Source organism: Camelina sativa, chromosome 8 (assembly GCF_030686135.1).
Source record: "Camelina sativa cultivar CO46 ecotype springtype chromosome 8, ASM3068613v1".
Taxonomy (NCBI): Eukaryota; Viridiplantae; Streptophyta; class Magnoliopsida; order Brassicales; family Brassicaceae; genus Camelina; species Camelina sativa.
In genome coordinates, this window is record NC_141887.1 from 4,109,028 (window position 1) to 4,122,222 (window position 13,195).

At 37.9% G+C, this 13,195-nt stretch overlaps 3 protein-coding genes across 4 annotated transcripts; 1 reads left to right on the forward strand and 2 right to left on the reverse strand.

The window, feature by feature from the left end:
* Positions 1 to 1,161: 1,161 nt before the first annotated feature.
* Positions 1,162 to 3,820, forward strand: LOC104706124 (glutamate dehydrogenase 1). Its single transcript, XM_010422259.3, has 10 exons — positions 1,162 to 1,218; positions 1,303 to 1,662; positions 1,885 to 1,998; positions 2,115 to 2,336; positions 2,428 to 2,502; positions 2,589 to 2,705; positions 2,784 to 3,034; positions 3,117 to 3,192; positions 3,270 to 3,356; positions 3,439 to 3,820. The coding sequence occupies exons 2-10, from the start codon at positions 1,555 to 1,557 to the stop codon at positions 3,622 to 3,624; spliced, it is 1,236 nt and encodes a 411-aa protein (XP_010420561.1). The 5' UTR covers positions 1,162 to 1,218; positions 1,303 to 1,554; the 3' UTR covers positions 3,625 to 3,820.
* Positions 3,791 to 5,227, reverse strand: LOC104706123 (H/ACA ribonucleoprotein complex subunit 1-like protein 2). Its single transcript, XM_010422258.3, has 4 exons — positions 4,873 to 5,227; positions 4,476 to 4,624; positions 4,237 to 4,352; positions 3,791 to 4,107 (listed from the first exon to the last, which is right to left on the reverse strand). Exons 1-4 carry the CDS (start codon positions 5,015 to 5,017, stop codon positions 3,936 to 3,938), a joined length of 582 nt encoding a protein of 193 aa, XP_010420560.2. The 5' UTR covers positions 5,018 to 5,227; the 3' UTR covers positions 3,791 to 3,935.
* A 156-nt stretch (positions 5,228 to 5,383) lies between these two features.
* On the reverse strand, positions 5,384 to 10,338 carry LOC104709208 (casein kinase 1-like protein HD16). 2 transcript variants are annotated; one of them, XM_087462245.1, is made up of 17 exons: positions 9,935 to 10,338; positions 8,818 to 9,243; positions 8,606 to 8,731; positions 8,438 to 8,511; positions 8,266 to 8,335; positions 8,122 to 8,177; positions 7,970 to 8,041; positions 7,738 to 7,832; positions 7,552 to 7,618; positions 7,335 to 7,464; positions 7,015 to 7,233; positions 6,793 to 6,923; positions 6,537 to 6,711; positions 6,369 to 6,459; positions 6,085 to 6,242; positions 5,796 to 5,984; positions 5,384 to 5,698 (listed from the first exon to the last, which is right to left on the reverse strand). In XM_087462245.1, the coding sequence occupies exons 2-17, from the start codon at positions 9,181 to 9,183 to the stop codon at positions 5,639 to 5,641; spliced, it is 2,079 nt and encodes a 692-aa protein (XP_087318371.1). In that variant the 5' UTR covers positions 9,184 to 9,243; positions 9,935 to 10,338; the 3' UTR covers positions 5,384 to 5,638. The 2 variants fall into 2 exon arrangements, with proteins under 2 accessions (XP_087318371.1, XP_087318370.1); XM_087462244.1 differs by having other exon boundaries at positions 9,727 to 10,292.
* Between the last annotated feature and the right edge of the window lie 2,857 nt (positions 10,339 to 13,195).

The window sequence follows — 13,195 nt, forward strand, 5'->3', positions numbered from 1 at the left end:
GACATCTAATTCTATATAAGTTTTTTTTTTTTCTTGAGAACTTTATCCATTCCAATGAAAGGGCTTTGTCATAAAGTGATCATTACTTAGTTTTGAATATACCACAACAAGTGTTATAACAATGTGGGCCGGGTTCTGCAGACGATGGCATATATATTTATATGCAAACGACTCAGTCTCTTGGAAGTTGGAAGTTAGAAACAATGGCATTTAAGTTTTAGTTGATGATATGTAGAACATTCATAAGCAAACTAGAGATTCTTCGATACGTGTATAAGAGATGAAGGCCTAAGCTACTATTATAGGCTGCGTAGGTCAAATACACATGCCTTCGTCTTTTTGTTTCCTTCTCTTTCAACAACTTTGTCTGTCTCCTACAGTGTGACTTCACCACGAATCCAAAACCAATACTGACAAAATGAACACAATTAGATAATCAATTTTCACACAAGGATAAGATATCCATCTCTTGATGTTCAATAGCCTCTAGAAGAAGCAGAACAAGAATATATTAGTTTTATTAAGAAATCATGTAGGTGACAATGGGTAGCAAAATCTAATTTATATATAATCCCAATCCAACTATAGTTGTAAACTTTAACAAAAGTTTTCAATATGTCGAATCCGTACATGTGTGTTTGGACGCATATTAATTGGGGGTGACAAAAAGAAACATTGTGGATAAGATTGTTTACAAGTCAACATACACCAATTAAGAAAAAACAAAGAAATTACGATTTGATGAGAATATGACGATGCAACCATATCTCTCCAAGGAAAAAGAAGTATTATGTGTCACATTCCCCCACTAATTTCACTTAGGAATAATTATCTCTATAGTCTGAGATGCCCATATAATATATCCAACGTTGTATGAATGTTCTAGTTCTATATTCGGCTACATTATTTTCTGACAAAACATAGCGCAACAATGTTTAGTTTTCCCAAACTATTTGTTACATTATTGGTAAAAATTTCTGGTGACATCCCAAAATATGTCGACATATCCAACAGTAATATGAACTCAAAAGGCCAAACATCCGTGATGAGTGGCCAAAGAAGAATTTAGTCTAGTTCATCACAAAATTAATCTAATTTAAAGGTCTTAAATCTAAAACTCTTAAAAGGTACTTATAGATTAATTAGTTGTTTTTTTCTAAAAGGGCAAAAAAACTCTTCAGTTGTCTTAAAGGATGTTTGCCCAAATTTATCAAAAAAGTAAATCTCGTTACAAGAAATTTAAATACAAAGTTCAGTTGTATAACCTTTTAATCCCATTAATTATTGTCTCTTGGATTTCAGAAACTGCCTTAATCAGCTCCACCCTCCACTGAATCTTACCCAAGCATCGATCACGTGCATGTTATGGATAGACAGACACACACACCCTATTAGTCTATTAAAGTGTATAAATAAATACACACATTTAACAACAAACACTGACACCAATCTTCTCTTTTCAACAGTCGTTTTATTACAGCGTTCTGATCAAAGCTCACAAAAGTAAAAAGTACACAGAAACAAGAAGAAACAGTAAAGAAGAAGAAGGAAGCCATGAATGCTTTAGCAGCAACAAACAGAAACTTCAAGTTAGCTTCAAGGCTTCTTGGTTTGGATTCTAAGCTCGAGAAAAGTCTACTCATCCCCTTCCGTGAAATCAAGGTTTCTCATAAATTTTTTCACTCCTTTCTTTTTTAAACTAATTAAGCCTTGATCGGCTGATTTTGCGGCCGGAGATGATTCTTGGCCGGCGGATTTATAATTTCTGAATGTTTCGGGGCATTTCGTAACCCGACCCGCTAACTTTGAATCCAATTACAACCCTGATCCGGTTAGTGAAGTATATAACCGGATGGAACCACCGGTTTTGTAATTTTTTTGCAGGTGGAATGTACCATACCGAAAGACGATGGGACATTAGCATCATTCGTTGGGTTCAGAGTGCAACACGACAATGCTAGAGGTCCCATGAAAGGTGGAATCAGATATCATCCCGAGGTTTTTGACTTTTGACTTTTGTAAATTTTATCTTCCAACCCAGAATTCAATTTCGGTGTTTGGTATGATGCTAACCGGTTATCGTTTTAATTTATTTTTTTCTCTGAACTCTGAAGGTTGATCCAGATGAAGTGAACGCATTGGCTCAGCTAATGACTTGGAAAACAGCTGTGGCTAAGATTCCTTACGGTGGAGCCAAAGGAGGGATTGGTTGTGATCCGAGCAAGCTGAGTATCTCCGAGCTCGAGAGGTTGACTCGAGTTTTCACTCAGAAGATTCATGATCTCATTGGGATTCATACTGATGTTCCAGCTCCTGATATGGGCACTGGTCCTCAGGTTTAACTCTCTTCAAAAGGTTTCCATTAAGTTATTGTTCTTCTTGAGTCATCATCTTTAATTTTTTCCTACCTTGGTGGTAAATTTGCAGACAATGGCTTGGATTCTTGATGAGTACTCGAAGTTTCATGGATACTCGCCTGCAGTTGTGACTGGAAAGCCCATTGTAAGTAACGGCTATCACGGAGTTTTGTGTCGCTAATCACTAGTATAAGAAGTTACCTGAGTGATAAAATGATGTTTATGAGCCAGGATCTTGGTGGATCGCTAGGTAGAGACGCTGCTACTGGAAGAGGAGTGATGTTTGGAACCGAAGCTTTGCTTAACGAGCACGGCAAGAGCATATCAGGGCAACGTTTTGTCATCCAGGTGAAGTTTGGTAAATCTTTCTTTATCTCAAGAGCCAGAGAGACCTGTCTCAATCAGGTTAAACTGTTGGTTCTTTAGGGGTTTGGTAATGTGGGTTCTTGGGCGGCGAAGCTGATAAGTGAAAAGGGTGGGAAGATTGTTGCGGTGAGTGACATTACCGGAGCAATCAAGAACAAGGACGGTATTGATATCCCGGCCTTGCTCGAGTATACAAAACAACACAGAGGTGTCAAAGGGTTTGATGGTGCGGATCCAATCGATCCAAATGTCATACTGCTCGAGGATTGCGATATCCTTGTCCCTGCAGCACTTGGTGGTGTCATCAACAGGTTGAAGCTATTTTTTGCTACACAAACTTACATTTTGTTTGGAACTTTTCTCTAAAACTATTGTATTGTGTTTTTGTTGAAGGGAGAATGCGAATGAGATTAAAGCAAAGTTCATAATAGAAGCTGCTAATCATCCAACTGATCCAGACGCTGACGAGGTTTGATTGTCCTCTTCTATTACTTTGGAAATTCTCATTGCGAATCTGTAACTGTAATGGAGACTCTTGTATTACAGATTTTAAGTAAGAAAGGTGTGGTTATTCTCCCAGACATATACGCAAACTCTGGAGGTGTCACTGTCAGTTACTTCGAATGGGTTCAGGTCTCTAAACTACTAACCTTGGACAGACCAAGTCTATAGTTGATCATTATATAAGTGGTTTTCTGGTACTGGTAATGTGCAGAACATACAAGGGTTTATGTGGGAAGAAGAGAAGGTGAACGATGAGCTAAAGACTTACATGACTCGCTCTTTCAAGGACTTGAAAGAGATGTGCAAAACTCACTCCTGCGATCTCCGGATGGGAGCTTTCACTCTCGGTGTTAACCGTGTGGCTCAGGCTACCATCCTCAGAGGTTGGGGAGCTTAAAGATTCTCTGATCTTTATGAATCTCCTCCTTAAAATAAAACGAGCCGACCTTTCATGCTCTTTTTTTCTAAACCTACTTTGACTTAGAGGTCTTCTTGAGTTAACAGATCTGTGTTTATAACCAGATGATGCTTTCCGTATGTAATAAACCCTTGAACTCATATGATTAATGAACTTTTTTCACTCTTTTCATAAAGCTAAGTATCAAAAACTAGAATCTGAAAAACGATTACCATCATAATGGTTCTTAAATAAGCATTTTTATAATCCAAGATAAAAAGGAGTTACATAAGGCTATATAGAATATGAATCTACCCTCTCCCTCGGCCTCTGAAGGCTCCACGAAAACCACCTCTTGGTTGAAACCCTCTACCACGGGGGGCACCTCCGAAATTGCCTCTTCCACGGGGAGCTCCTCTACCACGGGGAGCACCTCTTCCACGGGGAGCTCCTCTACCACGGGGAGCACCTCCTGATTGCCCCCTGCAAGAAGTACAGAACAAGACTTTACTGACATATTTCGAACACTTCAACAAGTTTGTTCTACTACTTAAAGGGACCAAAGAACTATAACTCAACAAGTGTAAATATCAGCTATCTAGTGTAGCTTACTTTGGTTGAGGAAGGAATCTTGATAGATGTAAAAGCTTCTCAGGGTTAATGAAGAACTTGTCGCCTTGAGTATAAGAGGTAGCTACAACACCTTCCATCATTTTGATAGTAAACAGCTGGAAAAAAAAAAGTAAGAACCAATGATTTCGATATTAGTGAGCAGGGTAGTAAAAAGAAGAAAGCAACAGAGAGAGAGAGAGAGAGAGAGAGAGAGAGAGAGAGAGAGGGATAACACATACAGATTCATTAATGGGACCAAAGATTTCATCAACTCTCCCAATCTGGGTCTTGTTTTCTAGGTAGATTGGGGCATTGAAATGTGGGATTTTCGGATTCGTTAGCTTGGTCACAGCATCTCCCTCACAAGGATGGAGAAAGGTTGCAACTTCTGTATAACCAAAGAAACAAAACTTTTATTCATAACGATTGACAATTCCACAAGTTTGTTCATCTAACAAAACCTCAACTCTAAAGATGAATCTAACAAAATCCTAACAACAAAGAACCAATTTATCAATGGGAATTATACTCAGAATTCAGCAACAAAACACTCATTAATGTCAAAGCTGAGAAATTTGTCCAGCTTGATCGGTAAAGCAAGTATGAGAATTGTCAAAGAAGGTTTAGAAAACGAACCAACGACTTCGCTGGGAGGTCCTTCGTCACGATAACCACCACCATAGCGTCCTCCGCCACGTCCGCCGCCACCAAAACGTCCACGTCCGCCGCCGTCTCTTCCTCCCCTTTCCCTAAAATTCCCGCCGCCGCGTGGTGGTCTCATCTTTGGTTCTGTTTCTTCTTAACACCGCTCTGTTCCTCAGAAGTTTTTTAGGGTTTAGGGTGGGAAGCAATTGGGAGTGTTCAATAAGTACGTAGCTTTTTAATACAAATATATATATATATTTATACGTATATGTATTAGGGTTTTCAGCAATTGAACAAAAATAATACGATTTTTCTTTTAGTTAATTAGTCAATTATTAAAAAAAAAAAAAAGGATTTGAGTGACATTTATATAATTAATTAGAAATTATTTTCCCATTTATTTATGGTTGTGTTGGTTTAAGTTTGGTTTGGCTTTCTCTCACACATTTCACTTATTAGACGCATCAAACAACGCAAAGGATAACCAAAAGACACAGAGAAAAAAAGCACACTTGAAGGCTTTTTAAAGCCTTCAAAAAACTTTCTATTACTAATTCAATTTTCTCTGTTACCTTCGTTTCTATCTTTTTTTCATACTTCTACATACATACGAAGACGCATCCATTTCATTACATTCAACAAACAGGTTGCGTCTGTTTTCACCTTTTTTTGATTGTGTACTATGATCCTTATGTTCCAAAAGTCTCTTTTTTCCCCTCTTTGCAACAGACCATATGACTGATGCTAAGTATCTCTCTCAGCACACTGTCCTCCCAAAGCATATTGACGCAATGTACAGATTTTTCGCCCATTTCTCCTGAAATTCCCAACCAACACCGTGTAAGTTCTAATTTCAGTTATACGGAAACAAACCATATAAATCCAACTTTTCATTCAAAACTAAAGAAACCCACCTTAACGTGAGTGCTTGGAAAGGCGGTGGTGCGAAGAGTCTCTTGAGTTTCATCCATCATTTTACGTTTTGGTACACTTAATATAAAAGCTGCTTGGTCTGCAGTTGCTGCCATTGATGTTATCCTATACCCACTTTCCCACCTCCTATGTATCCCATCACTTGGGTACAAAAAATCGAGCTCCACGACCTTTCCACGCAATAACCAAACAAGATTATTATTAAGGGAGATGTCACAATGTTTTATAGGAAACATGTAATGCTTTTAAGGTTAAGAGATGGAAACATACCTGATCAGAGAAGCCCGAGTTCCTCGACATTACCACACCCCAACGGTTCCCAGCAGTTGTCATGGATGTTACATGAAAATCTTCTTTCCATTTCTTATTTATCCACTTGAAAGGAAATGAGTCGCTGACTTTGTAAGATTGCTGAGTATAAGAAGTACCTACCAATTTGAAACGAGTAGAAATAAGTAAAGAACCCTTCATGTTATAAGTATGACACTGTTATAGTATGATAATAGTATGACACTGTTATAGTTAACTGTGACATAACTACCATTAAAACCAACCTTTTGACATGATAACTAATGAGCTCCCGTTATCTGAACCAGCTATGGAACTGATATAGTAGTTCTTTTCCCACTGTTCCATAATCCAGTCCTGCAAAAATAAAAACACACAAATGGTGAGTTACTGCCAAAATTGATTGATTCCTAATTGTTTCCAGCAATTATTACCTTGTGAAGGAAAACCGTTGACAATTCATAAACTTGAGAGGTGAATCCAGTCCCAGCATCCATTATGAGGGCCCAGAGATTAGCTGCTGATGCTACACAGCTAATTAAAAGGCCATCCTCGTTACCTTTCTGAACATGTTGGTGCAGCCTTGTGTCTGCAACGTTGTAGTGATATCTACACGAAGAAAATGACATTAGCGAGAAATTTGATTAACAAAGGTTTTTGAAAATTTTCAAGTGTATATGCAAATTTTACCTCTGTTTCATTGGACGACGAGCATTATAGACGGAGATCCACTGACAAGCAGGACTGCCAATTCTGCTTTTCTTCTTTGGCTGTTCATCCTCTTCCAAATTAAGAAGTAATCTTCCTCGTTTTTGGCCAACCTATGTACCAAAAGAAGCAAAATCACCATTTTCAGAAATATTTATAATAGTTGAATAAATTAAGCATAAGAACGGAGAAATAGTCAGCAACCTTAAGAGCCCCATCAATTCTAATTGGACGAGATAGAGCACATGGTTCAATAAGAGAATCAAAAATTGTAATAAGCTTTGCATAGCTGGGCTCTTCGTCAAACTTCATATTAGTAACTGCCTCGAGGAATAACTTAAACGGGGGTGGACTAAAACAGCACATCAGTTCAGGAGAAGTTGACATCTTTTTCTTGCATACAAGAAAGCTCTTATTGTCACCCTGCAAAAAACAGTAAACGATATAACACAATATTGACAGCAATAATGAGGAAAAATGAATCAGATATAATTGTAAGGTCACGTAGAGAAGTAAAAACAGACCTGATAACCTTGCCATGGCAGTCTACCCTTCAAGAGAAAAATTAAGGTATAAGCCAATGACTCTAGATCATCTCTCCGACTTCCAGTACGACCTAGATGCGCATGAACACTTGCATACCTTATTGTTCCCCTGCATGTGAACCATATGATAAACATGTAAGAAAATATGAAACAATTATATATAAAGAATAACAAAAACGTACACTAATGAACATACCTGAACACATCAGGTCTTTGATCATATTCAACATGCTGGCCTGAGTGTGAATCTTTCCATCTAGATGCTGAAACCAAAGAAGATTATGTGAACACTGATGCAAACATCAAATAAGGTAGACATAGAAGAGAAGAAACTAGCACTAACGTTTAAAGTTTGTTCATACAAATATAATAACAAACTCACCAAGACCAAGATCAATAAGGTAGAGCTTTTTCTCGTCTGCTGTTCCCGGTTGACCGAGTAAAAAGTTTTCGGGCTTCACATCTCCGTGGACAAACCTAGTTTGACAGGGGGATTGAACATAGCATGACAATCAGGTCAATGAAAGCAAATTGTGACAATAAATTGTAATTACCCCCACGAAATGAATGAAACTATATGTCGAGAAGTTACCAAAAAAGATATTTTAACTTACCCTTTCATATGAAGTTTCTCAAGAATAGATATGGATTCAACAGCAATGCAGGCTACCATGTTTGGAGACATCCTGCAACATGTTATGAACATGATTCATATGAAAATTCTTGCAAACAGATTAAAGTGTGGTGGAAAAAGAAGAGTGCTTACGATTGCCCCGAAGAATTCCAAACATCCCAGAGACTCGGACCAAGCATGTCCATGACCTGAAATATTTATTAAAACGTTACTCAATACATAATAACTCAATCAATCTCAAAGTAAATTTAATAAAGCTCATACTATATTACATACAAGAATGTAAAAATCTCCTTGATGACCCTTATGATGTACCGCAGGAACTCCATAGCAACCATTAAGCGTACTATACAACAAGAGGAAAAAAAGAAACAGATGAGATGACAAATAATTTGATCAAAGAAACTTGGCAGGAAAATTCAGATAAAATGCATGTTGCAAGTCTTACTTGTACACTTGCCACTCGTAAGGTGGGCCAAAGTTGCAGCCTTTGCTATTGCGGTGCTCAAATTTTAAAGCCACCTGAAAAAGAAAAACACAAGAATTTTTCTTTTACGATTTGACTTCCTTTGTCTTATCATGAATCTTCACTTCAGTAAGCTTCTTTACAACATACCTCAATTGCATCTGCCCCAATCCTATCACTTCCACCACTCACCCTTCTACCAACAAATACTTGCCCAAAGCCTCCTTTACCGAGTTTCCTCTCAGTCTTATAAACAGGAGAATTTCCAACTTGTACCTACACAAACATATGAAATCAAAATCAATACCCTCTCAAACAGAAAGCCTAGTACTTGAATGTCATAAGATCAGCATAAATTTTACCCTTTCAGGGACTGGAGCCGTGCTGGAATCTTCTTCCACACCAACTACCTTCTCTGCGCTACCACCTTCCATAGCGATATCTTTATCAGCTACCCCTTCAACTTGATTAAAAACAGGTTCACCTACTGCTGGACGAACCTCAATAGGTTCAGCCTCTAAATCTATTAACCTGATGCCTCTACCCCTACCGGCAGCACCAGTTGGTCTAGGAGGTGCAGGGGCTTTTGCTGCAGCGTTTCCCCTTCCTCTACCACCACCTCTTCTCCTTGTTACAGGCTGAGGAGGGAGTTCAATGTTTTCGGCCTGATCAATCACCTGAGGGCTAGGTTGTCTCAATCTACGTGCTCCACTTCTTAACTCTGGCATTCTTACTCCATACAAAGAGTAAGAAAAGATTGTTCTTTCGGTACACCTTCTTTAGCTAACCTGCAACATAAACAGCCGTAGCAGAGAATGTAAGTATTTAATTGATCAAAAATGAGAGGACACAAATCTAAATAGAATAAAAGAAACAGTGGCTTTGCAACTCGGAGCATTGTCTTCCCATCAAACAAATCACTTAATTGCGATCCTTACACAGAAGCAGTTTCCAATCAAACAGAGAAAAACAATCAAAATCACAAGCACAATAAAGTCATCAACTTTGGCTCAAGAGTATCAAAATCATCAATACTGTTTACAGGATGGCGAATAAATCAAAGACAAAAACAGCAGGTGATGATTCTCATCTTCAAAGAAACATACAAAACACAATTAAAAGTAACATAGATTCAAAAGAATCAGTGTAAACCAAGCGACAGCTTTGAATGCACTCGATCATCATCCTAAAGAAAAATAAGATCTTTCCAGACAAAACATCAAAACACACACAACAACCCACCAACAAATCAAAAATAAAAAGCATCATACCCGATGAAGGATTTAGGATTAACCCTTCAAAAGGAAGAACGATCGGACTATGGAAGACGAGAAAACCGATCCAAAAAAAAAAAAAAAAAACTGAAACTTTCAGATCTCCTTTTCGGAAATTTCACAGAACGAGAAAACCGACGGCTTTCTACAAAACTAGGGCGATTTTTAAATGTGAGAACTTTTTGTAGCTGTGGAAGAAGCACACCTTAGAGATGGATGGTGAGAGAGAAAAGCTTCAGGTTTTGTTTTAGGCTTTTATAATAAAAAAATAATGAAGATGGAAAAAAAGTTGGAGATGAAGAGACAATGGAAGAAGAAGAAGAAGAAGAAGAAGAAGAAGAGAGGAGGTTGCAGATTTGGGGAAGAATTTTTTTTTTGGGTCCAATTTTTTTTTAGTTTTCTTGGATGGATTGATCAACTTTAGAAAGAAAGAAAAAAATGAAAAATTCTGGCAAATATTTGGTAAAGATTTTTAATTTTTATTATCAGTTTGATTTTTAAAGTTTTTGAATAATTTGAATAATACAAAAAAAAAAAAAAAGCTTTTTGTGTACAGTTCTCGTGGTTGTCGAATGGTAATGATGGTCTTAATATTGCTGCTTGGTGTACAGCTCCAACACATGCTCACACATAAAGATCATTTAAATGTCTGTTTAACTATTTAGAACTATCAATACTACATAACAACATAGGTAAACTTATAGAGGTTATGTTTAGAGCACCATAACCATAGCTTCCGATACCGTTCTGGTGTACGGTACGACAGAATCTGGTACCGGCGATTTGGTCCGTTATGACTCAATTACATTTTCTGACTCGGTTTGTTTTTATTAAACCGGACCCAATTAATTAAGACCGAACTGATTCAATTAAAAAAAAAAAAATCTCAGTGTAAAAATGTTAAACACCCAAACCGGATATCATTTCACGATTTAACCTTAAAAAAAAACTTTACTCTTTACCTAGGGTTCTTCAGAGTAGACAAAATTCATCTAGGTCGATTTGAGGATAGAGATGGATTTAAGCACGGGTTCATCTAGTATGAGTAGATCTTCTGGAATTCTGAAGAAGTGTGATTGTGGATTGCCAGCAAAGATTTTCACATCAAAGATTGAAAAAAATCTTAGCAGAAGGTTTTTCGGATGTCAATTGTACAAGGTATGTGTGTTTTTAGGGCGATTGATTGAAAATTGGCAAATTTATAGTGTTTTGTAATCTCTGTAGGATGGTGGAACTGAGCACTGCAAATACTTTAAGAGGTTTGATCAAGAAGAGGTGAAAGGGTGGCCGCGAAACGCTTTAATTCAAGCTGTAGCTGAAAATCGTGAAAAGGAAATAGTGATAGATCAACTCAAGATAACAATTGTGGAACTTCGTAGTGATCTGGAGAAGCATTTAGAAGATTCGGGAAAGGTCCTCTGTAGGCAACGTTTGATCATCACATCGTTAACTGGATTGGTTGTATGTGCCATTGGAGCCATTATATTTGGCTGATGTGAAATGAGCATGTGTGTTTGATTAGAGTAATTGTCAGTATTTGGGTATATTGGCTATGTCTATGTTTGTAAGGTTTGTAAGATTGTAAGACCTTGTTGGTATGGTTCCAACTTCGATGTGGAATCAAAGTTTTTCTTAGTCATTCCTGCTTCAACCAAAAGACATAGCCTAAAAAAAACATCATTCAAATACATTAAAAAGTCGAATCCCAATTCTCTGTCACGGAAACATGGACCAAATACAAAATATATAGCGTAATCGAATTTGTTTTTTCACAAAAGCATCGACCATAATACATAACCGAAAACTATATCCTTTGTCACAAATCCTTCAAAAAGGGACAAAACAACAAGTGACACAGAATAGAGTTTTAATCGCATTGTTTTCATCAGCAAAATACATCAATGGAGTTGAGATCCTTATGGTGCAGTCGAAGACACATCTTGAACTTCTGCTTCCACTTGAACCGATGTTCCAGCTTCCTCTTGAGCGATCATTGCAAGTTCCATTTCTGCTTCATCTTGAGCTTGAAGTTGAGCTGCATTTCGAGCATCTTCATTAAGCTTCCTTCTCTTTGCCCGACTCTCGTCAGACTACCAAGGAAGTCATAAATAGAGTTAAAACCTAAATGAAACATATATGTTAATCATGTAAAGACTGGACTGATTGGAAATACCTCTTTAGGACATTTTCTTGAATTATGTCCAGCCCCACCACATAAACCACAATGAGCTATTCTTCCTTTTCTACCAACTTTAAACTTATTCTTATTTTTAGTTGGTGATTCATGCAAACTTTTGATCCTTGCTTTTCCCTTAGGTCTTCCTGGAGGACGCTTGTAAGGCATGTCAGAAATCATGGTAATGTTTTCACCATTTCCCAAATCCAAGCCCACCTTAAGCTTGTGAATGAACCACTCCTAGTTGTCATGGTTCTCCCCTAATACTACCGCCCAAGCTATAGGATAGATCTGATTGTTAGGATCCCTTCCAACAGCGGGAAGCAATGTTCCCTGGATGTTGTGCTTCAAGAATGTCCCATCCAACCCAATAATTGGTCTACAGTTCTTCTTCCATGATGTCCTCAGCGGCTCGAAGCATATGTAAATCTGATAAAATTCATCTAAACCATCATCTCTAGTTCTTGTATTGATCTCCACTGTTGAACCAGGCATTGTCCTGGACGTAAAAGGCAATCGTTAATAACCATTTATCTAAACCTTCTATTTAAATTTCACAAAGTATTTACTTACTTGGTGAGTTGGTACTGATAGTCTCGAAGTCTTGAAAATTGGGCATTGCATTCATCTTGCAGCTTGCTAAATGCCCTCCTTCTTGCGGATTGTGACTGTGAAGGTGTGATGATGATGTTGTACCTCCTTTTCATCTCATCTTTGATTTCAGGAGCACTCATCTCAGGATCTCTTCTTTTGTCTTCAAGAAACAAGTCAGAAACCACATGACTCCTTATTATCTCACATCGCCCAACAGGATGACATTGATGCTCATCATAGAACGTTTTAACCATCCATTTCTGTATCGGGTTCTCTATTGAGCAATATATTTGCCATCTGCAGCCTTTTCCCTTACACCTTGCACCAAGTGCAATTTTCTCCCATCTATCAAACATTACATTGCGCCTTGTCTTTAGTACATAGCGGATCACATTGTCCTTAAAGTCCTGACCACTAGCAAAAACTTGCCTCAAGCTGAACACACCATCAGGTAAATTTCTTTTTACCAACCTCTCTGCTTGGTCTTCTTCATCACCAGAAGAGTCATCAGTTGCAGGGTAGACTTCATCTTCATCTGGAATTTGTTCTTTGTAACTGTTATGGTCAAAGACTTCTATATCCGCTTCACCAACCTCATCTTCTTCATCAGATTCTGGATTTTTAGACAAACCGTCTTCGTCATCAATAGTCTCATTGTCTGTCTCACCTTCAGGTTCGTACTCTGGATCGCCTTCT

Excerpts from the sequence above, each read along its gene's own strand:
- LOC104706124 (XM_010422259.3), top strand. The coding sequence starts at position 1,555 with ATGAATGCTTTAGCAGCAACAAACAGAAACTTCAAGTTAGCTTCAAGG. Across the intron at positions 1,663-1,884 it reads TCCCCTTCCGTGAAATCAAG|GTGGAATGTACCATACCGAA; the intron begins GTTTCTCATAAA and ends ATTTTTTTGCAG. Across the intron at positions 2,337-2,427 it reads ATATGGGCACTGGTCCTCAG|ACAATGGCTTGGATTCTTGA; the intron begins GTTTAACTCTCT and ends GTAAATTTGCAG.
- LOC104706123 (XM_010422258.3), bottom strand. The coding sequence starts at position 5,017 with ATGAGACCACCACGCGGCGGCGGGAATTTTAGGGAAAGGGGAGGAAGA. Across the intron at positions 4,625-4,872 it reads ACCTCCCAGCGAAGTCGTTG|AAGTTGCAACCTTTCTCCAT; the intron begins GTTCGTTTTCTA and ends TTGGTTATACAG. Across the intron at positions 4,108-4,236 it reads AGATTCCTTCCTCAACCAAA|GGGGCAATCAGGAGGTGCTC; the intron begins GTAAGCTACACT and ends TACTTCTTGCAG.
- LOC104709208 (XM_087462245.1), bottom strand. The coding sequence starts at position 9,183 with ATGCCAGAGTTAAGAAGTGGAGCACGTAGATTGAGACAACCTAGCCCT. Across the intron at positions 8,512-8,605 it reads TTGGGGCAGATGCAATTGAG|GTGGCTTTAAAATTTGAGCA; the intron begins GTATGTTGTAAA and ends TTTCTTTTTCAG. Across the intron at positions 6,924-7,014 it reads GAATTGATGGGGCTCTTAAG|GTTGGCCAAAAACGAGGAAG; the intron begins GTTGCTGACTAT and ends TTTGGTACATAG.